At 42.6% G+C, this 23242-nt stretch overlaps 3 protein-coding genes across 3 annotated transcripts; 1 reads left to right on the forward strand and 2 right to left on the reverse strand. All coding sequences in view use genetic code 11, as the record gives it.

The window, feature by feature from the left end:
- Positions 1-96: 96 nt before the first annotated feature.
- EGR_03194 (hypothetical protein) lies at positions 97-1352 on the reverse strand (the record flags this gene model as incomplete). The annotated part of the gene is made up of 3 exons (XM_024492443.1): positions 97-317; positions 881-1097; positions 1254-1352. 3 exons carry the CDS (start codon positions 1350-1352, stop codon positions 97-99), a joined length of 537 nt encoding a protein of 178 aa, XP_024353117.1.
- Positions 1353-2487: 1135 nt separating this feature from the next.
- On the forward strand, positions 2488-18877 carry EGR_03195 (N(2),N(2)-dimethylguanosine tRNA methyltransferase; the record flags this gene model as incomplete). The annotated part of the gene is made up of 5 exons (XM_024492444.1): positions 2488-2761; positions 4131-4258; positions 5634-5709; positions 8355-8649; positions 18484-18877. 5 exons carry the CDS (start codon positions 2488-2490, stop codon positions 18875-18877), a joined length of 1167 nt encoding a protein of 388 aa, XP_024353118.1.
- Positions 18878-19984: 1107 nt separating this feature from the next.
- On the reverse strand, positions 19985-22045 carry EGR_03196 (Serine/threonine-protein kinase 6; the record flags this gene model as incomplete). The annotated part of the gene is made up of 5 exons (XM_024492445.1): positions 19985-20182; positions 21028-21262; positions 21299-21447; positions 21491-21626; positions 21921-22045. 5 exons carry the CDS (start codon positions 22043-22045, stop codon positions 19985-19987), a joined length of 843 nt encoding a protein of 280 aa, XP_024353119.1.
- Positions 22046-23242: the final 1197 nt, after the last annotated feature.

The following is a 23242-nucleotide window of genomic DNA, read 5'->3' on the forward strand; positions in this document are numbered from 1 at the left end:
TTGAGTCTGGTGCAGCAGTAGAAACGTGGGGCTAGACTTCCACCAGAACAGGACTGCAGTGGTGCTTATGAAAGACACCTAATGAAGAGGGTCTTGTCAATGGGATTGGACAGGAGGAGGTTTGCTTACCGCTTCGTTGGATTTGAGAGCCGCAGTGGCGTACCAGAAGGAACCGTAGTTATTGACGATGCGCGAGAGACCGACTGGTTTAGGGTGCTTCATGAGCGACGGAATGACCGTGGTCAGTGTGCCCAGTTGGCATTGCACCGGGAAGGAGTCGCGCCAGTGACCGCCATTGGGGTCGATGTAGAATTCACCTTTTGTCGCACAGAAGAAGAAGTGAAGAGACCCTCTTTCTGAATTTGTGCTACTCTTGGGCAGTTCATATGGAGACTAATAAAATACGGCTAAAATGTTGTTGTATTGCTCCATTTGTAAGTAATACAATTGGAGCTTTTAGCTGGAAGCGAAAACTGTTGTTTGCCTTATGGCCATGAGTTCGGGTGTTCGCCTGTCAGATCTAGCCAATGCACTGCCTCGTCTACATGCATTTAAGCGTCTGACTTGCAGGCATTTCCACTTTCTCGCTTTTTTTTCATGAGACTAGAGACGCACATTGGCAGAGGCAGGGGAATCCAAATAAACCGGTTCCAGAGACTGAGGGAGACTGAGGCTGACACTCGGTTAGCCAAGTGGGTGGTTAAATCTACGCGTGCGATACTCATGGCTGGATGTAGCTGGATGATGCCATGGATGATTGTGCGTTTTCATGGTGGGGAAATTGCATTTCTTTGTCATCTTCACTTTTCAGTTAGCCCATTCATGGGTAGAAAAGCCAGCACAAGAGGAGGACCAGAAGTGCCAAGTCTTCAATGTTCACATGTAGTGTCAAAGACCAGGAATGGAGGTCGGGCGCAGTACTGACTCGAAGAGGCCTCGATCTGCCAGACAGGCTTGGGAATGAGCAGTTCTGTACGCCTACTCCCAGCGAGTAAACAAATGTGAAGTGGAGGAGAGTTGGTGCCGAAGGATTGGTTAAGGGAAACTTTTAGTGGTACAATTTGCACACACTCGCTAATGACCTGAGATGTGAGTTGCTAAAATGCATGCAAGATTTTATGCCTTGTTTACGAAACAAAGCAGCACAATTAGGCGGGCAATAAGTTTCCGCTTATTTACTCCGGAATGCACTCAAATGTCAGTGGTTTGATGACTTGAGGGAGTCGGGAGGTTCACCTTGAAAAGGGCGGGACTGTATGGATTAGTGGCGCATTCCTATGTCGGGAGCCCGGGGACTCCACGGCACAATATTGCTCCTCATGGATGTCAACACCAAGGAGGGTAGAGGGCATTTGCGAGATCCGTAAATGAGAGTTAGGACGGGATCCCTGATTTGAACTAAATGCTCAAATCAAAGGTAATGTAAGCTGCATCTGATTTGATTACTTGAAAGTCTATATAAGTGATGAGATACGTGGATGCTGTACTTTAGGCAGTATATTTATCAATGGCTAACTTCTTGAATGCGGATTACTCCAAGAAAGAGGATCTTTTAACAGGGTTATTTGTCTGGGTCACAGAGGGAAGTCAACCTCAACGATCTAGATGCTTTAGCTGCTCCATTGTGACACCAACACTCGCACAGCATAGCTGATCAATTCAAGAATCTTCTAAGTCTATTTTATTCTTTTTATTTCAATGAATCTGTTTGAACACGGATTTGATACAATTAGCCATCATAAACGCCTAAGCAGCACGTCCTATAACTGCAGTACTGTGCTCAGATTAGTGGAGGCATCAAACGTGCGTTGCTAGTAGCGACCCTTTTTTAAATATAACTATGCTTATTCAAAACTCAAGATATGACAAAGCGTCTTTTTATCCTTTTATACAATGTATTCCCTTTTGGTTCCAAATATTCCATCAGCAGGACTTTAGTCCTACTTTTTGCTAGTATGTGTCAGTTGCATCGTATGGTGTCATTTGCCTAGTGGCAATCATGAATTTTGCCCTTTTCTACTTTATTTTGTTGATCAGGCTTCAATTGCCTATTTATAATATTCTTCAATGTAGATTGGGAGGAGTGGTGCCATTTCTTCCTTTCGCTTCACTTTTCTTTCATCCTTCTTTCCCTCCACTTAATTAAAAACCGCATTTGACACTGGCAATGTCAGTACTGCAGCTAAAGGGTGAATAGCTCATTTTTTATCTCACCGCACGTTTACACACCGAAAAGGTCGAGGTCGAGAGTGCTTCTTTTGTTTTCGTTTTGCGACCCCTTATAAGCTAGGGCTCTGAATTATTACATCTTGGAAAGAGATCATTTTATTGTCTGTTGGAACCATAGTCCACCATTTGCGTTCTGCTAATTTAAGTTAGTTTAAAAATGTGGATATCGAAGGAATCTAGCCTTCAGAAATCGCTTTTTTATTCAGACCATAGCAGCGGCAAAGCGCGAGAAGCCTGTAGTGAACTTTACCACAACCTATGGGGAAAAGGGAATTTGGTCCCATTCATCAAGTTGGCAAATTTGCTGAAGAAGAGGGCGCTATTACTTTGGTTGGAGGAGGGGAGGGGGTCAGTTTGAAGACAGGTCCTCTTGTGCCCACGGCGCGTACTTACCATCATGGTACATGCGTAGCCTACGTCATCCGCACTACGTCCATGTGTTGCATACTCATCAGTTCAGTTCTTGTGTACTTTTACGTAACCTCTCTCTCTCTCGCCGACATGGTGGTGATGGCCACCCTACTGCGTTCTGGTAAACTTATAGCTGCATTTTTAATTCAAACGGTACCTTAATGCTATTCTGCATCATTAGAGGAAATAACAGTATCACGAGTTGGTCTGATGTCGTTTTAAAACATCACCTTTCAGCGGATGCTGCTATAGCAAATGGGTTGTTTTTTTCCGGAACGGATACATTTATTCCAAAACCTTAGCGTAAGGTAGTGCAATCAATGAATGGCGTGGCACTTTAGACTGTCATCATTACTTCAACGACTTCCAAAAGCGACCACTGCGAAGGCACTTCTTGGTTTTCACTGTTTTGCTATTTTACTGTTGTTCAGCCACCTAATGGAATTATTTCCAACTTCTTTTACCGCAGGAAGGGGTGAGGTTTTTCGATTATGCTATTTTGACACTAATATTGCAAATATTGCCTTGGTAGTTACTAAAAATTGACGTGATTTTGAGAGTTCTTCGGGTCTGAGACTTTGCAGATTAAGCCACTCACAGATAGATGATGGCTTCTTTCTATGCCATTTTGGCGTCAACTTCAGCCACTGAAATTGTGTTTATTATTCCTTTGGAGCTGGTTTTTCAACACTGCCACCAACGTAGCGCCCGATTTACCCTTTCAAGTATTGCCAGACACTTAATTAGGGGGTACTGATGTTTTAAGCATACCAAAGGAAATAAGTACCGTTTGTATGGGTGGCATGAGGGTAAGTCCCTGCAAGGATTGTAAAGGTCAAACCTCAAGAGATTGAGCAGGAGTTTATTATAGTGCTCATCATTAAAACAAGTATAATCATACTGCATTAAACTTACTGGTATCGATGCTGTGCTCCATATCACCGTGTCATTTGGTGCGTTCTTAGGCTGTACAGCCCCTGTTGTGCCTTTTTTATTGATAGATAATTCGAATTCTCAAAAAAATTGGTTTGCGAATTTTTCTCGGTTGATGCTGCTTCCCTGCTTGACTTCACTTATTGGTTCAATCATCTAGACCTTTTAAAGCAGCGGTGTATTAGAAGTAAAAAGAAACTAAAAAGGTGGGCACTGTGGACTTTCGTCTGCTTTGTATCGGTACTCTTTTGTTCTTCCTTTGAGGCATGACTCTTTGAACACAAGTGTTCATTTCCGCAGTAATGAATATTCACTTAAATGATGACCAAATTTGTGTGGAAAGTTGGTTTCTGAATGGCGCTTTTGAAGTTTTGGATGTGATCGCAATTTTCTTCCATGCTCATTTATTGCGGTACCGGATCTAAAAATCTGTATTTTAGGCCGAAATTTGAGGAGTCAAGCACTTCCATTTGGTTAATAAGTAATAACCTCTTTTAATAACCACAGGGTTTTTTGACTTTTCCAATCGCGACGATTTTGCCTCACTTGCGTGCTAGTAATGGCGACGAATAGAGGGGAGAGCCAACACACTACATCAGGCATCCTGTCTGACAGTCGCGCGCTGCTCGGCTGCAATCGCTTAATTTGTCTTTTGATGTTACAACAGGAGGGGGGTGAGGGAAAGGTAAAGGCGGATGTTGCCTTTTCTAGTTGCCACTTCAAATGTAAATGACCGTGTTTGAAGAATTCATGTCCATAAGCAATCCGCGTTTTTTCACACCCTCATTCGCGTCAATCGGGTTCGGCTGGTGCGAATACGCATTATGGAATGTGCAGAGAGGCACAATCTCGCCAAAAGGCTTTTCAACCTCCTCACTTTTCAATCGAATTTAACGTGTCTTTCTTGACCATCACTACTAAGTCCCGATTGTTTGATACCCTTTATTGTTCTTGGGTGTCTGATAGTGGCCATCTTGTGTGTGTGGCCCATTACAAACGGGTGAGTGGAAATGCATCAGGCTCCTACTGAATGAACAGTTGGGCTTTGGTGTCAAATAGCCCAACAGAATGAGCGGAGAGTCATCTTGGTATGACTAATAAAAATTTACTTTTTAGTAATGAGCCATCTGTCTTATCAACCAACCGGAAAAAAAATGCATTCCTTAAGTGTCCAGCTAAATTTCGGTACGTTTTAGCCCAAAACTGCAGCAATGTTCTCGAATATTTTTTGGCCGCTTTTTGGATGTATATATTTATTTATAAACTAGGGCTACTAGTTAGTTATTTGCTATTATGTGATTGAGAAAACACCTGAGTAGTGGAACCTGTTATCCACCGGGGTTTTTTTTGGAATGCTGGTCTGACACTGGCGATTCAAGACGATTAATCAAATTGGTGTCTTTAAAACTTTTTCATGCCAGTCGCTGGAGGGTGTTTGGGCTACTTTCCAACCCCCATCTAGTAGTTCCAAGCGTTCTCCATGCTCTTTCTTACCTTCCAAGGTTTGTGTCTTTGCTTGATTCTTATCATCCTATCCTCAGGAAGATGTTATCCTACGGAGCAAAAATCTTAAACCATTCACCACGCCAACACGTACACGTTTTCAAGGCTCTCACTTTAAGGTCAAAAAGTGAAATTGGTGTTATTATCTATAAAAGACGGTGTGCTCTATAGTACAATCCCCACGTTTCGTTATAAATAATCTCCGTCCGTAAGTTGCGAACCGATACTTAAACGGTAAAAAAAATAAATCCGTATTAATATACGGTCAATGTTATAGTATATAAATTATGGGTGTATTCCTGTAAGACAGCCAAGTGGGTTCGCCGAATCCTTATGCTACAGATCTATCAACTGCAGAATATTTTTGAACAATCACAATTTGACTTCTCTTTCCACTGGACAGAAGGATGATGTGGATTCCACTGTTGCAAACTTTTTACCTCCAGGAGGAAATGTATATTCTTAGCCTCCTTTTCTTTCATCTTGCTTTTACCTTCCAACTATTTCGCGTGTGAACGGCCAATGGTGAGAAAAGATTATGCTCCTCACTTCTACAGGATGAGGTGAGGCAGTGCATCTCCACCCTGAAGGACAAATTTCTCACGGCCAGGTTTCGCGGAGTTGTGAGGTCTCGTAAGAATGAAGCTTTCTCCCCATCGATTGACTAGTTCCGGCGCCTTGTAGAGAAGTTTTTCTTGCACACCTTCCAGTTGTGTCTTGTTGTGCGGATTGATCTTAGCCGTAATTATCACCAGGGCTTCATCGAGTAATTTATAGCAAAACATTGCATCTACAGTCCACCGCACACAAAGCAAGTATGGCCTTCTGGGGATGAAATGCTGTGTGCCTAGAACCATGGTGTGAGTAGTGAGAGGATCGTTTAGAGAGTACCAAAGCGCGAATGCTGTCTCTCATCACAAGCCTGTGAGTCGGCTAACAATCCACAATCTGCACAATTTTGTAACTTACATGAAAGAAGTGATAAACATTAATAGGCTTTGCAGCTTGTTGTCAATGCATGTGGGTGGGATACATTTGCTCAGCTTCCGCTGTGGGTTCCTCTCCCTGATTAATGCAGGCATAAAGGAGCCCCATAGCCACTCATATTATAATTTGCCGGAAGCTATTGACCCTTCAACCTTGGGTCACCATTATCAGTAGTGATACGTAATTTTCCATTCTCCCATCCTATTCCCTGAACGCGACACATCTGCGGTCGAGCGATTCATCACGATAATCACGCCTTTTAACTATTTCTGAGTGGTTTCTTCTGCTATCGCATGCTCTACCCTCCTCAAACTCTACGAGAAACTCTTGTAGTGAAAGGCAGTAGATACCTATCCATCTATGCTTTATAATATATGTACATAAACAGTTGCTTGCATTTGACATTTCTACGAGTTACAAGAAGCTACTGCAATAGGTCACACCGGTCATCTGGCACGTGTGTTTGCCGGTCTCTGCCTGAATCTAGACGAAAGCAGGTGTTTTTTTTGCCTTAATGCTGTGAGGTTCTGTTCACCACTTCCGTTTTCGTGTTGCTTTCGCCATCGTTAGTTGCTCCTGCGAGGCAATGTGCCAGCTAACTGCAGTCTTCCTTGGCCTCAAAACTTATGTTTCCTGCAAACCGGGCCGGCTACCTTTCGAAACGTTGACGTGATGCTACTTATAAGTTAAACTTTTTATGCAACTGGTCTCTTCTACGTGTGTGACTCCTTGAGTTATCACTCCTTTTATCGTTTGTATTTTTCTTGTCTCCAGGAGGGATTATGTTGGCTTAGGAAGGTTTTTTTGTTGTTAATGTTGAACTTCGCTCATTGTTGGCACTAAGCATGTTAATTAAAACAAAATTTGAGAGGCAAAGCACGGGTCTACATGAGTTTTTTTCTACCTAATGGTGTTGGATATCCGAAGCTCTTGTTCAACCTTTTTTTAACTATTGTGGTTTTTTGGATATATGTGCGTAGTTTTTGAAAGTTCTTTTGTTGTTTGGGCTAACTACGAGTTTTGACTTTACCCTGAAACACTAATAAAATGTATAGTTTTCCGAAAAATGCTCTTTTTCTCTAGAGCGACTGCAACGTTTTTTTACTAATTTGCTTTAATGGAAAAATTTTGCAAGCATTTCATCTAATGCAATTCCCGTCAGCGCCCTACTTGAAGGCGGTAGGCAAAACATCAATTACCGCTTACTTTTGCTTTGCGTTTCAAGTGCATTTTAAACCATTAAAGCAGCGCTCATCTTGTCCATTTGAAGGTGTCTTACACTGCGGGAGCCTAAATACAACCGAAATGTTTTTCCCCAGGCAGAATTTCCCAAAGGCAAATTTTAGAGAGTACCAAATGTATTCTGATAAATAATCAGATGTAACATTATGAATTCCTTACGCGCACATTTCTATCCGTTCATGCATTTTTTTCCAAATCCAGGTGTGGTAGGATTGGAAGTGTCAAAAGTACGAATTTTGTGAATAGAGTCGGGTGGAATCAACTTTAAAGTTGGATAGCAGTGGACTAAAAGTGGGATTAACTTCTTTTCTCAAAAACGCTTCTCGAATGCACGAAACCATGGCTGTCTGGCATTTGCCCCCCTTCAACTTCCACCTCTTCTTCCTCTGTTCGGTTGGTGTTTTTGTACAAACAGTTGAAGCAATGAAGGAATAATCCGAACCAGTGGTTCTCTTTTATTTAATCAAGCAACAGGTGTACTTTAGCAATATGAACAATGAGATGGAAGTACGCAAATGTTCAATGACTAAAGCTAACTCTGATACTACTTTTCTTCCATTGCATCAAAAAAAATATGAAAACGCTGGACAAAAGTCTATCACAACTCGAAGATGAGTAGCCCCCTCTGAATTACAAGGTTCATCTGGGAAAATTGCATTGGCTAGTAATTAGTGACATGTGCCAAGATTGAATCTCTCTGCTCGTTCAATGGGCTTGCTTAGACACACCGTTTAACAACATTGATATTCTCACGAGTACGGACGTGAGTAGATCTGAAAGTCTATTTTAGCTTCAATACTAACTCCTTAGGTTGATGTTATTTCCTTTTTGCAAAGCATTATCAGAATCCTTACTTGTGACTGTGGCCGGAGCCCTCTGCATATATCACGACACTACGAAGGTTTAAATTCACACCAAGAAGGTATTTTACCCCCATACTTTTTTGTGATGTACCTGGATGAGAGTGCTTAGCTTTGGGTTTCATGAAGTTGAGCTTGTATACAGGCAGAAATAATGCTCTCAAGCCTCCTTTTTCTTCCTTTTACAAGAGGAAACAGTGACGATACCGGAGTGGTTGACCCTGGCGGAGGGGGTGCGGTCGCATCCACTAACGGAGAAAATAGTAGTACCGGGCACCCTGGACCGCCTCATTGGAGTGCTTAGTGTTGCGACTGAGGAACTGCCCGATTGTCCGCTCTACTTCCAGTCGGATCGCCTTTGTGCCACCCTCCGCACTGTCGTGCCAAAAATCGCCCTCATCAGGTCAGCCCGCCTGTCTGTCTGTTCGACTGTCAGCATAGCCCTCTACGAGAACTCTGGATGGCTGTGGCAAGCTTGCTTATTGTTTGTTATTTCAAAATTTTGCTTCACACTTTAAATGTTTGTTTTCTCCTGTGAACAGAGACTTGTTTAGTGCTCTTTTAGTGGCTGCGTTAGCCCTAAGAGACATAGCTTTATCGTCAAGATACAGAAGCCTTGTGATGCTGGTAGCATGGGTGCCATAGGTAACACCATATGCCACCATCGTGAAGGCCAAACTGTGAGCCACTGATCGCACTGCTACATAGCTTTGACCTTGTTTTGAGTGCTACTCTCCGCGCTTCCTGTGATCTCTTCTTCCACAATTATAAACGTTCAATTGTACGACAAGATTGAAAGGTATCGACCATCAACGCGAGAATGTTTTCAAAGTTAATAGTAGTTGGGTGCCTCATAGATTGTACTAGTATTTATGTTCAACACTTTGCTTAAGCCTAAGCGTAGTTCCTGCAGCTAGTAAATTATGAATTTCACTGCCCTTCCTTGAGAATATTTGCCCTGGGGTTAAAGCATTTGAACAGGCTTTCATTTTCACTCTGGCCGGCCGCTTCTCTGGATTATACTTGGCTTCATGCAACATTGGGGGGATAGAGCTTTTAGATCGTGCTCATCTTTTACTGTATACGGTTCTTTGAGAAATTTTTTTTAAATCGTTACGATGCGGTCTTGATTCATCATTTCCCTTTATCATTGAAGTCTCGAAATTCAGGTATTGCACGGCAAGTTTCGGGAAACCTTCTACCTCGAGTTCCATTCACAGCTGCCACCTTTCTTCTGTAGTGCTTCGTTTCGGTGTTCTTTTTTGGAGGAGGGTGGATTGGATGTTTAATTCCTAAAAGCATGAAAATACCTTTGTCATCCTCGAAAAGTTGGTCTTGGAGAATAATCGGCTTCAGGGTTCCATGTCACCGTCGCGGTTGCTGCGTAATCGTAGCTAAAATCAAAACACACTATTTTTCTACATGGATTATCCTGTTTTTTTTCTATAGGAGTAGCGTTCTGAATATCGTATAACACCTACTGCAATCAAAAGACACCATTAATAATTAACTGAAGTTATACTTGTACTAAATGAGGCTTGTGTTTTCGTCATTTGTTTCATCAGTGCCCAGCAGCAGTTTTTATCACGGATTAACTTCTATTAAAGTGTTCCACAGCAAATTTTTCCAAAATCGCGAGGGTGACTAGGCAGAACAATAGGTGGAGGCGACTGCTCTCGGAATAAAATCACTGTAACAGAAGCATTTCGTGGTTATTTGTCACCTCTGTCCGCCTCTCTGACGGTTGTTTGCCCCCATTTTACCACAATATCCCATTAGTGACTGTTATTTCTAAACTAATTCCACTTTCACCCTGGTTTTAGGTGGCCCGAAGTCCATTGAGATCTGCTACTTTCAGGTTGCAGGTGACCGGCAACATTATTAGTTTCATTTCACGTTATTAATGTCATTGTGGCCTCTCTCTTCCAACTTGAAGCTCTCAAATTGCCCCGGAAAACAGAATAAAGTAAGGGTAGCTTTATTACAATCCCTCAGAAGATCTAGGCGACTACTGACATGGAATTAACAGGAGCGAAGTCCTATTTCACTGTCATGGAAGTCGAGATTCTCCTGCAGATACTCTACGATAAACAAAACAGTATGATTTAAAAATAATGATCGAAACCGCGCAGACCGTAGGGTCTGCGTAGATGCAATTTGCATTTTATTGTATTACTGTGGTCTTGTCATTTGTACTCACATGCGTTGGGGGTTTTATTCTAAACAAGTTGGTTGTTTTGCACGATATCATCTTCATTATAATCCAGCGACGCCTATTTTCATTCATCTGGGAAAATTTTTATGAATCAATTTTGTAAAACTTGTAACAGAATCGCCGTTGCTACTGTGCTGAAAATTTGATACTGTTAAAAGTGGGATAACGGACTCGGAAGTTGGATTTTTGAGTGGCTTTAGATGGTTGCAGCAGGTAAGATGGTGGCGTTAAAGACTGAATGCATTCTAACAGATCGGCTAAACGTTTGGCGTCGGTGGCTTTTCTCAAAAAATTTTGTAATTCTCAGTTTGGAGTACCATAATCGTCCCCATTGGGATTTGTGTCGATCCATTTTGCTTAGTGGAATGAAGTAGTAATCTTTGGGTAGTTTCTTTTTCGTGTGCTCGGCTCTTTTCTGAGCCTGCCTTCCCCAAATATCTTCCCTCTTTACTGAGCTGGATTTATCCGTAGTCAACACTTCCGTCACCTCTCTTCATTGTTCTTTTCTGCTTTTCTACTATCACCAATTTTCGTAAAAGATATACTAACCAGCGTTGACTATCCACTTGAAGTCCTTGGGTGTAAAACTCCTTACCAATACTGCCTTTCGTTACGTAACATGCTGGCGAATCCATTAATTCTTTTTTATAAAAGAAAAGAAGAAAACCGCAAATAGGTGAAAAAGTCGTCTATATCCCGTTACTTGGGCTGACTTTTCAAAATGCTTCATGATTTCGTTTTTTTTTTGCTGTTTTGTCAACCTAATTTATGCTATCGGCCCTTGCTTGCAGTGATTAGAGTATTCGAGGACATTCTGCAAAATGTCATCCAAAACATGTAATGCCTTTTAAATAAAAATTTTTTTTGCTCAAAAATGTCTTTTGGTTGGGCTATAAACTTTCGATTGGACCGCTGCATCCATTTTAAATTAGCTGAAATTTTAACGAGAACTTTTTACAAGAATTTTCTGCAAGATATTATCTATCAACAAATTGATGCCCCACTTTAGCGAGATGTCGTTTTATACGGCGTCCATTATCTGCCTTTTTTATCCACAACTGCGTAGTATATTTTGTTAAAAGTCTCGATTCCATTGGAAAGAGAAGGTCTATTTGGCTTCGTTCCCACTTCGCATTGTATGCGTCAAACTGGACCTGACACATCGTGCGGACGTATTTTAGTGGATTTACTAGTTTACAAGCTGGTATTAAATTCATTAACATCCCATCTAAACAACTAAAAGTGCACGTTATGGTAAACTATTCTTATAGAATGTGGTCATCCGTTGCCCTGTATACCTGCAGTCCAGATTTTCTTACCGCAGCTTAGCGTCATAGCCGTGCTACCTGTGCTCCTTGGGTTTGTGATGGCTGTGATTGCACCAAACCCAGCTGAGTGGTTGAATTTAGGGCAGAAGGCAACTTCACTTTCTCACCGCATTTGAGCCGTTTGATTCGGTTGTGCAAGTGCAAAGCATCCGGGCCGTGAAGTTCCAATTCCCCAAGGAACAAGCCCTGGTAGCAAGCGTATTAAAAAGTTCTCACGAAATGTGTTTGCTTTTTTTGTGCTTTACTGTGAACGTCCAAACTGATTCGGAACTTAACAACTTTACCTCAAATTTCATTTAAATTTGTTTATTCATCACGACCACTTTCCGAGTAAATCCCTGAGGAGTGATGTCCTAAATTACCCTGAGTCCGACACTACTTAGTGACAATTAAAATTGTCTAGTTCTTCTGTAATTTACAATTTTATTGCATTTTGCCGTAATAAAACAATAATGAGCCTTTCTCACGATTCAACCCTAGGATCTCTGTACTTTCGTTTCGAAGGGTGTAGTGTACTTTGAATTATACATGAGTTAAATCAACTCAAACCAATTGTTGCTTTCCATATGTTGGGAGCTGTTGTGCAAGTTTTTCTAACAGTCTCCTTTTCGCAGCACTCAGAGGGCTGAAGAAAGAAGAATATGCGACCTGGAGAGAGGTTGTTTCTTAAAAGAAAGCGCAATTTTTTCGGAATTAAGATGTTGTCCATTTTGGGGCAATAATTTTTAACTTAAAAACATGGCTTTTGCAAAATGAACATTTTTCTTTTGTTTCGCTTGCACAAGTCTGAAAAAAAAACTTACTTATGCTGTCTACGATAGCTTCTGCAAAGATTAATGGTTTCTTGAGTCTCTGTCTTTCATGTACAGAGTAAGTGACTCGCTAGAATTCTCGCTATGTTGCATCCAGTTTGGAATGAACCGTGCCATTAATGTTGGGTGTGTGAATGAGATTTTCGAGGAAAGATTCCGCAAAAAGAGCTTATTTTGTTTTCTAAGATTTATCAGACCAATGATAGCCATACTTCGTGCTATAAATAGACGCCCCCAACAACGCGCGTTGGGGAAATGCTAACCAAAGGGAAATATTTTTCGTGTTGCCAGCTGCGTAAATCGCCTTTTACATCATAGACAATCTATCGGAGAAAGTGTGCACAAGTAAGCTGTGCTGCCTTAGAAACAGATTTTTGATTTAAAACTTGTCTATATTATTAAATGCGGCAATTTCACCATGAATTCCTGGGATGCCCATGTTCCACAAGCAATTCTTCGCCAACAATCAATGGAATGCTTCCATATTCGCGAAAGGTTGTGCTGTCATTGAAATCACTAGAGTCATCTTCATGCGTTATTGGTGAGGTATTTTCTCTGATTTCTTTAACTAGGTTGGTACTAATTTCTTTTGCGACCTTAAAGATTTGCTAATTGTAAATACGCTTTTGGACGTTGTTTTTGAATTCTAGGTAGTCCTTCGTGTATCCGGGCGCTATGATGGGCATAAAGGTAATCGGTATAACCAGTGCTTGTTGCTATACTTATAGCTACATAAATGGAATTTCTTTTAAGTCCAATTAATGTCTCTGGAAAGGCCAACTTCGTGCTTTGCGGACACAAAAGTGAACAAAATTCATCCAAAAGTAGCCTCGGCTTATTGCCATATTGAAGTCGAAGGAAGCCCCGATGCTTGGATAGAATATGTTTCCCCTTCGAACAGAAGGGCTTGGGGGTACCAGCATAACCTGAAGTCCATGCCCCACAGCAGAGGTACAAAACCGGAGCCTTAAGCGCCCGTGAAACCAAAATGGAGAGTTAAATAAATAAGCAAAGTATTACATAGCTCCCTCTCCTTTTGAGCATCTTCCTCAGCGCTTCTCTTGGTCAGTTAACCGCTCGCGCTGGCTATCGCAACGTGGCCGGTGTTGTGAGGCAAGCAACTACGAACCACCTGCGCCAGTCATCGAATTTGCGTAAAATTAGGAATATAGTTGACCACATCGTTACTGATCTCTCTTGATAGTTCCACTGGATCTAGAGTTTTGTCCTCTTTGGGAACTATATTGAGGGAAGGGGAAGGTGCAGGTTATCGCATAGGTTCCTCGTTAGTCGTAAGATCACTAGTCTAAAAGCAGTCACTTAATAAAGGACGGAGTTTAAAATAGCTTCGTGAGGATGAAGTTTTGCCTCCATTCCTCCTTGCAACTTCATTCTCACTTCAGTGCCACCCAGCCACATATCTATCTGGATTCTGGCCAGCTAGTAGAGAGGTGGAGGAGGTATCACGTGTTCACTTAATTGATATCGTTATACAGGTACCGTAGGTATCACCTTAACGACCTTTTTCGAATGGTTCACGGCCAAGGTTAGTGTCGGTTTAGTTGTGAATAGCATTCCTGCAGAGTGCGGGACTGGGATTGACGTCGAAGGTAGACGTCATTTTCAACCCTTATGTTGGAGGTAGTCACAGATTCTCTCATCTGCAGCATATGCCATTCTTCCATTGCGTTAAACTTGATCATATGGTAATAGAAGTCGGGATAGTTGGCCTGTAGGATTGGATGCATCTTCCGCCACAGCCAGTGTATTGCCCCGAGTCTTCTCTGAAGTCAAAAGGAGCCGTCATGCTTGGGCGGAATATGTATTGCCGACGTGCAGAAGGGCCGGAGAGCTGCTGGCATGGCCTAGAGGCCATTTCGCCCATTGGAAGTACGAAGGAGAAGCCTTAAGTGCTTGCGAAATTAAGGCAACCAGTTGAATAAATAAAGATGGTACGCTTTTAGAGGCTTTTCGTCGAAAGAGCATTGGTTTTACAGTGGTATTTTTGACGACTAACCCACCTATGGTTGCTAAAATAACAATATTGAGTATTACATGTAATTCAATTGAGCGCTTATAGTCTTGATTTCCTCATGCTTTCCTTGGGCAATCCCACTTTCTGACTAGTTTTCTCACCCGATCCTTGCCACTCGGCAGTTGATGCGGGTGGTTGGGGCACTTTGTTTTTTGGGGCCTGAAAAAGCCAGAGATGAGCTACACCATATTCTGGATTCTTTTTTGCTCGTAAACCCCATCCTGGTAACACAAGTACCTTGCATTGAACTAATATGCGACCTGATAGAGACGTTTCGCAAAGGGACTTACATTTAGCAGACGCAAGAAAATCACGCTCACCTCTCAAAGGATTTTATGTGCTTTTTTATAAGCACTAGACGTTCATAATACTTTTTATGATCTGGCAATACCAATTTAATCCATCAACCGACAGAATTAGTGAATACAGTGAAATGCAGTAGTGAATTTACAGTGGAGGATTTTTCCTATAGTCTTATTTCTTCCCAAAGTTTAATGGGGGAGGGATTCCATACAAATTGCAAGCTGACGCTCATTGTTTGTGAATTCTTTCTTTCCATTTTTCCCACTTTGCTACTGTTATTGCTCCACCTTACATCACGGTATGGCACATGCTCCGTGAGATTGGTTTGCTTACCTAGTTAGTATACAAAATAAGCAAAGTTTTCCATTTGGATTGTTTTGTCTAATTCCATGTCCTGGCCACATCGTCCGTTTAAGCTCGTGAGATTAAGCTCCTACCTTGAACCGTAAGATCCTACATGTAACAACACAAAGCTAACCAAGTCGTTAGTTGACTCAGTAGTGCCAATGATGTAACACCATTGTCGTCCCTAACTCTTCATCCTGAAGGGTATACGGGCAGTAGTAGGATAGGCAATCGCAGGATTGCTTCTTTCACTGCCTTAATGTCGAAAACCATCTGGAAAGCCGGCTAAAGCTAGTTCATATCAACATACGCAAACTAAAGCTAGGTGTTGCTTTAAAACCCAGCGCAGCTGTAAATGATGAGAAGTTAAAAGGGTTTGAAGAAGAAAAGTCCACTGCGCCATTCCGGCCTTGGAGCGAATCGCTGAGTAACATATAGCCGAACGTGATATCCGGATGTTCGCCCTGAAAAAAAAAGAACCTTCTACTTTGATAATTGGTTTGTGAGTTGGCTTCTCAGTGCTTTAGGGGTCTGGGCATCTTCGACTGAAGAAACTGTCACGTGGCGGTTCAAATTTGCCAAATTTCTTCAACCATGCTTTGGTAGACTCACTGTAAGCAAAAGAGTTGTTATTGCCTCGGTCATTAGACCCTAGATACCAAACAGACTCCAGGATTTGAGTGAAACAACAGGTTAGACGGGTTCATCTCTGTCATCACGCGTTGGGATGGCAAACCCGCTAGGGGAGGTCTGGCATCTGCGTTGCTTCACTAAACGACTCCATGGGAGTATTAGCTCCCAGTGTACTCCCGCAAAGCTACTTGTGCAAGACCGCTCTTGGAGGAAAGCCAATTAGCAATACAGAATGACGTAAGATGAGAATATTCTTTTGAATGATTGGTTTCGAATTCAAAAAGCTAAAACGAGCATCCAGGTTGTGCGTCGCCTATACTCTGCAGGTTGGAGGTCAGAATTGAGGGTAGGACTTTACGGATTTAATGATACATCAGAGGTCAGCTATGGTTCTGTACCCCACCTTCGTCTCACAGCGATCTCGGATAGGTCCGCTGCTCATAACTTTTGACTAATTTGGGTGTGACATCGCTGAAGGTGGCTAGTACTTCGCATTTAGAGCTCCCCACAGCCATGTCCGTTAAGCTCGTTGCTTTCTTCAAGGTGGATCTTTTCACATCTGCTCATTCAGTGATCACCTGGATGGACTAATCTACTATGTTGTAGTTTACATGAAATATCGACTACGCACTTCAAGACCTTTTTTGCCAATCGCTTAAGGGTAACGCAAGAGCATTCGAGGTCGGAGCATCGATTCTTTCCTCTCGAACCTCAAGCTTTAAGCGTTTTCTAAGATCTTTGCCGTTTTATGGCCCAGAGTTCATACGCCATGCTCTGCGCGGATTCTTTTGCTGCAGGCGCTGGCACTTCCAGGCCAGCAGTCAGATAAAATTCAGTTCAATAAACTCTTGACGCTCATTGCTGTCGGTGTAGATCACTTAGGACCACTATCGGCAAGGCGTGGCAGAGGAGTGGCGAAAAGTTATGGAGGGCTTCTTCATTTGCTATCTATGAGGGCAGTGCACTTGAAGGTAGGTCATTTTTCAGCGCTCTTGAAACTTGTCGAAAAGAGACGATACCCTAGAGTAGTCTATTGGGACAAGGATCCAAAGTTTTGTGGTGCCGAGGCCATAAAAGGCAAACCCTAGAGGCGGAAGATGTAAGTAGATCTTTGCACTGTCGAAATGAACTGTCATGGTGGTTTTTGGGAACCTATGATCAAGTCCGTACGCAAATTATGACTCTCCATTCCGTCTGGTCAACTGATAATGACTAAGTATTCTCGACTGTGTTCCGCAAATTGAGGACTTTTAACGACCTCCTATCGGCAAAAGCATCAGACGACCTCCAAAGCATAACGCAAATCAAGTCCTCTTACTAAGAGGTATTTCTACCACCATACCAAAGGGAATGACAAGTGCAAACATGACCAGGAGGTGAAGACGGACACAATACCTAACGAGTACATTCTGGAGTCGAAATTTGGAGGAGATGTCACATATATGTGACACGGGTAATGAACGTAATAATGGCAACTATTTGTCGTTCCCTTTGTGATTTATCCTACAGCATGAAACTTAACGTGTGTTCTAAAACTGTAGTTACTTGAAAGTGCCTTTCAGAAGTGGGAAGAATTGTTTATTTAAACAAATTTCAATGAAAGATCAAAAGCAATTTAACTTGAAATGGCGTGAGAGGTCATCATTGAATCAAACCGTTACCGACACTAGTGAATCAGCGTTGCGCAGATATCGTAGCCAGTCTTCTTCATTTGCATGATCGTGAACTCTCAAGCTTTGGTCGTTATGGCCGTTTTCGCCCTTTTGGATCATAAAAACTCCTCCTCCTACCCTCGTTGTCTTCTTGGGCGCGTGGGATGAGGTGCGCTGCAAGATTTACGGCATTCCTCATTTTGCGTTCCCAGTACGCTTAGTCTATTTTTTTTACTAAAAATCTTCTTAAGTTCTTACTCATTACCAGCTTTCTTTAATGGGATTGGAGAAAGGAATCAATTGTTAATTTTCTTTTCCCTGTATCTGATTAGTTTGCGCTGAGCGAAATATCTGAATGAAAAGTATCCTATTCATTAATATTTAAAAACAAAGTCCAACCATAACATGAGTTGATTTTTTAATATCTTTTACCTCTATTATGAGTGTTTCCTTTTGTCTTCAACGCCAAAATTGGCAGTCGCCACGGCCTTCTTTGTGCCCTGTTGTGTACCACGTAGGCGCATTGACAGGGTTTACTAGGAAATTAGGTAGTCGTGGTGGTCTGGGGAAAAAGTGGAATGAAGTATTGCCGAAGGAGGTAAAACAATGCAACGTTTTTGTTTATACATTCCAGGTCTAAGGTATGCTTTATCTGGCTCCTTGATGTACCTTTGCACACACTAGTCAGCCGGTCTGGGCAAATGGTAATCTTTTCCACGCCGGCCTCTTGTTATATGTAGTACAATGATGTCATTTAAGGATGTTTTAGTGAATGGGTGTCTAATCCTGGAACCTGGGCTTTGTTAGCTCTCGGTTTAGGGAAGTTTGTCGCACCTATGCAATCTGATAACTGCTACACCAATTAATTTCCATTTCTAATGAAATTTGTGGCGAAGTCTTATGAGCTCTTACTTTGCTAGAAGAAGATTCGTGGAAGTTTTTTGTCAACTTTGAACGATGTAATTTACCTGTAAACGAAGCACTTTTCATTCTAGATCGGCACTTCTCAATGCCGGTTACCGCGTCTCCTTCTCCCATGCGGCGCTGAGTTCCATCAAGACGGATGCGCCGATGTCCTTCATTTGGGACGTGATGTGTGCGTGGAAGCGGAAGCACGAAGCTGAGGTAAGGGCTCAAAAACGTTTGAGATCTCCAACACCACCACCACCGAGGGAAGGGGACAATGTTGAGATAGGGGATGATGAAAAGACAACGGAGTCGAAGAAACAAAACAAGTGTGGCAGGAAGCACCCACCCAGCGAGGCGGCTCTTCGCGTTGTCGACAGACTGATGTCGCGTCCACCCAACCCAGCGATCTCTTTTGATCCCCATCCTGACGCCAATCCTCCCTCGCGGGCTAGTGGACTTTTGAGGCAAGTTGCAGCATAAATAACCAGCCTACTCTTGCTTTGTAGATAGCCATAGTACGTGGAAGGCTTGAAACATGCATCGAATTAAGTCATCAGTTTTACTTGACTAATTTCTATAGCCTATTTTCGTAGGCCAAATTTAGTCTCCGCCACTAATCCCACTTGTCACAACTTATCTGAGTGTCTTCACAGTCGACAATGCTTGATTGACAAACTGTGTCCTTCCCGTTTATGTTCTGCGAAGCTTATGCATTAACATCGACCCAATTTTCCGGAATATCACGTCGTCTCTTGTGAGTCACTTACTGGAGTATTTACGACCACATGAACCTTCTGTAAAGAACTAATTTTACATGTCAAAGCCTTGAGGTCTAAGTACTTGGTTCTGGCACATAAAATTACAACTAAAACTAGCTCTTCTCTCAGAATTCATCCACTGTAAATAACCAGCCCCTGAGAATAACGTATTGTTACTTAGGGAGTCCTAGCAAAATGAAACACCTCGAAGCCTTCTAGCCCTTGACTTAAGTTGCGTGAATAATTGTAGACTTCCAGAGGTATACCAGTCTTTTTTGTTTGAGCGACTAGGGCATGCATGCACGAGTATCTGGTGGATTCAGCCATGGGTGCACGGAAGTTCCAATCAATACAGGAACTTTGGTCTGGCGGCATTATGCTCCACTGGTGTTTCCACGGCTGCTCAAGAGCCCCATCCTCGGTCACGAAATAGATTTAAATTGACACCACTTCTCCGCATTCGTTTCTACTGCATTGAAGCTAAATATTTTACTGGATCACAAAGTTGTTGAAGGGCACCTCTTCGCATTTCAGATACCAAATAAACCCTCAGCCCAACTGGGGACCCAAAGCTCGCCCCCCACGGAGTGCGAAGAACTGCAATGCCGACGAGGCGGTTGCCTCACCGCAACCCAAAAAGTTGAAAGCATTGGAGTGACAAATATATACATCTATTTACCTCACTGTTTTTCATTAAATATGCATATAAAAATCCATTCCAATTTTGGAGATGAGGGTGCGCATAAATACGCACAGGAAGAACAAGGCTGCACCGGAGACAGAGCGGGCGGGCGAGTGAGTAATTGAAAGAACGGAGGTGGGGAGGGTGTTAAGTTCTTGTCGAGCCGGGGGTGGAGGCGGAGGTGCAGGCTGACGCGAAAGTTGTGGCTGTGGCGCGCCTGGCCGCCTCCCAGTCCTCGAGGGCGGCGCGGCACTGAGTGAGAGAAGCCTCGGCGTGCAGACGTACCCAAGGGTCCTGGATCACCTCTGCGGCCGTGATCCGTGCCGTTGCGTTCCTTTCCAACACCTATCACATCCAAGAGGAGGTTTGGTACCCACAATCAACACTAAGACAATGTGGACTGGTTCTGAGAGAACCACAGTAGTCCTCTAAACACTATATTGGCGCATGTTTCACGAAGGATCTTGAAGTGGATGGCCTACGGGCAAACTGGGGAATTTGGCACGTCGCGTGGCAGAAACAGTCAAGAAATGAAAGAATGAGACAGATGTGGTTAATGTCTGCTGGAAAAGTGAGTGAGTGAGGCCGGAAGCCACTTGGGAGGAGGCGAGACTAAAAGATTGTGAGAAAAGAATAATGAATAAGCAACAAAGAAGTGAAAGAACGCCTCGTCGATAAAACTGCAGTTAATTGCTCAAACAGTAAATAGAAGCGTAAAATCAATTCCAACTTTATCAGGGAGGGCAGAACAGTCATTCCTCTGACAGAAGTTTAGAGGGCTGATTCAACTAAAGACCTGTAATAAGAAAGGTGATTAGATCACTGGGACAGCCCAAAATCGGTATGGGACACCCTTGAAAGCATGCACAGAGCCAACTTCGTCATGTTCATCAAGAAAAAGAAAACGAAGTCCACATGAGTCACAAGAACAAATATGCATTCTTGGTGATGTTTCCAACTTATTTTGAGAGCATCAAGAAGGTAATACGATACTTCTTTCAGAAATTAAGTGGAAAAAATATCAGAAAATGTCATGAGAAAGTAGTTACCATCGATGCAAATCTACGGTTTCTGGATCCCAAAACCATCGTATGGACCCCCCAAAGCAAGAACACCAGTCCCAAAGAAAATTTCAAGCCCAAATAGGAAAAGGTCGATTTTTCAATCACAAGTAGATTAAAAAGACTTACTCGCTTTAGGAAACGAATGGCCTCCTCGCAGTCTATAAAACTAAAGTCGATTTTATCATTTTGGATAGCAAGCAAAGTCTCTTCCTCAGACGCCTTCTTGAAAGGAACTCTTCTACACAGCATCTCATAAGCTGTAACACCAAGACTCCACACATCACATTTGGAATCATGCATCGAGTCCATGGAGGTCATTTCTGGTGCGAGGTAGGACAGTGTGCCCCAAACAGCAGTACGCCTTAATGGGAGTAGGTATGAGATAAGGAGGACCTACCTAGAACCTGGGCTGTGGACCGCACAACCAAAATCACCGACCTTTAATTCCCCACTTACACTCAGCAAGATGTTTGAAGGATTGATGTCACGATGGATAACGCCACGGTTGTGACAGTAATCAAGAGCGTGCGCCAACTGATAAATGTACTATTTTGGTAAAAAATAACGCCATTCCTCTTAATAAACTAACCGTGGCAGATCGAGCATGAGTAAAGTTGAACTTCTGCATATCTTTTGACAGTTCGCCTCGAGGTGCATACTCTAACATGGCGTAAACACGTTTAACGTCGTAGAAGTAGCCGTACAGGCGGATGATGTTAGAATGTCTGGAGTTAAAAAGGAGGAAAATCCTACTTAAGGTGAGATTGAATTTCGATCTCTCTTAGCAGTCTTTGCATTGTTTCAAAAGTTGAAAAGTGTAATCTAAACATAATCTAAGGATAAAATCGAGTCGCGTACAGTACTTACTTTAAGACATAAGATAAATCGGCTCTTTTTCTCTCTCACAAGGTACACAGAACCAAACCGACCTTTACCCAAATTCTTCCCAATGTCAAAATCCGTTAGATTCCATTTTTTTGAACTCCTTTATCATAAGCATCGGTGATAATACAGCTTACTGAGGCGGTGACGTAGCAACCTGTCTTGACGACACCCCACCCGAAATGATTTTGAGTTTTTTCGGGTCATAACGGATGCACCTAGGGTGGGGATTGGTAGAATCGGGAGAAGCGAAGTCGTCCATAATACGCACAAGCTCGTAGTCCGCGCCTATTTCAATAATTTGCAGTCACGCAACAGTAAAACACGTACTGCTCGGAATCTCCCTTATTATTTGCCGTTATGACAAAAACCGTATTGCAGCATTTCAAGCTACTAGTCAAAAGCAGTTTAACGGCACGGCAACCCCACTTCGTTTCGGGTGGATGAAGTAAAACAAATTAGTTGTCAAATCCATTTCAAAATAGTGATGCGCTAAAAAGGACGACATTACCGCGGTTTATCTTTGACGCATTTTAGCTCCGCGTGCGCACTACACTTATAGTGAGCCCTCAATCGCCCGGCGCAAAAACCCAGCCAGTCCACGCATCTACTTAAGCTATAACACACCTTGGCTACGAAGACTGATTTATTGAAAACACAACGTGTTGTTCAAGAAGAAGATTATAAAGCAGTAACGGTCTCAGGTGAAGCTTAGCCTCTCAACCTCTCTGGAGATCGGCGATGTCAACCTGGCCAACTCTTGCATCGAAATAGGCAGCTTGTTACTTAAATGGTGTAGTCAACCAAGCCTTATTATGTATGGGTTTCTTAGCACCGTCTTCGGCACTCTCATTATGTATTGTTTCATAAAGCGTTGGCTGATTTTTCGTCTTCAACTTATGAACCTCATCCTCGTATTAGACACGTATTACACTTTATAGGCATGTACTTTATGTTGATGAATGGCAGTTAATCTTGCAGACCGAGTTTGGCAAAACGGCCCATATCAGTCGAAATTCATTTTTGCTCTAAGTGTAGTGGCGCTTAAGATGTACCTTAGGGGACAGGAGGGGGCTCTAGTACTGCTCTATGTTCCCCCTCTTATTGACCACTAGGCGAGCTGTACGTCATAATATGCCTTTTTTCTGCAATACGGCTAGCCTGGATGCAGTACGTAGCCAAAATATCTTTAATTCGATACATCATTAATTGGGAGTCTGACTTCATGATCAGTAAGCATTTTAAATTAAGACGCCGACTAATAAACAGATTCTAGCTTTACAGAAGAAGAGCGGCCTGTCCGGGCACAAACTTAAGTCTTGTGGTCCTTAGTAAATACCCTTAAGTCCAAATCTTTCTTATGCCTCTTCAAAACTCAATGCGGTGGGTCTGTCTGATCTCGCAGTGGCTGCACGGTAACGTAGAAAGTGTGACCCGAGAAGTTAAAAGCTTGAACACT

This window comes from Echinococcus granulosus (assembly GCF_000524195.1).
Source record: "Echinococcus granulosus chromosome Unknown EG_S00016, whole genome shotgun sequence".
NCBI classification, from domain to species: Eukaryota; Metazoa; Platyhelminthes; class Cestoda; order Cyclophyllidea; family Taeniidae; genus Echinococcus; species Echinococcus granulosus.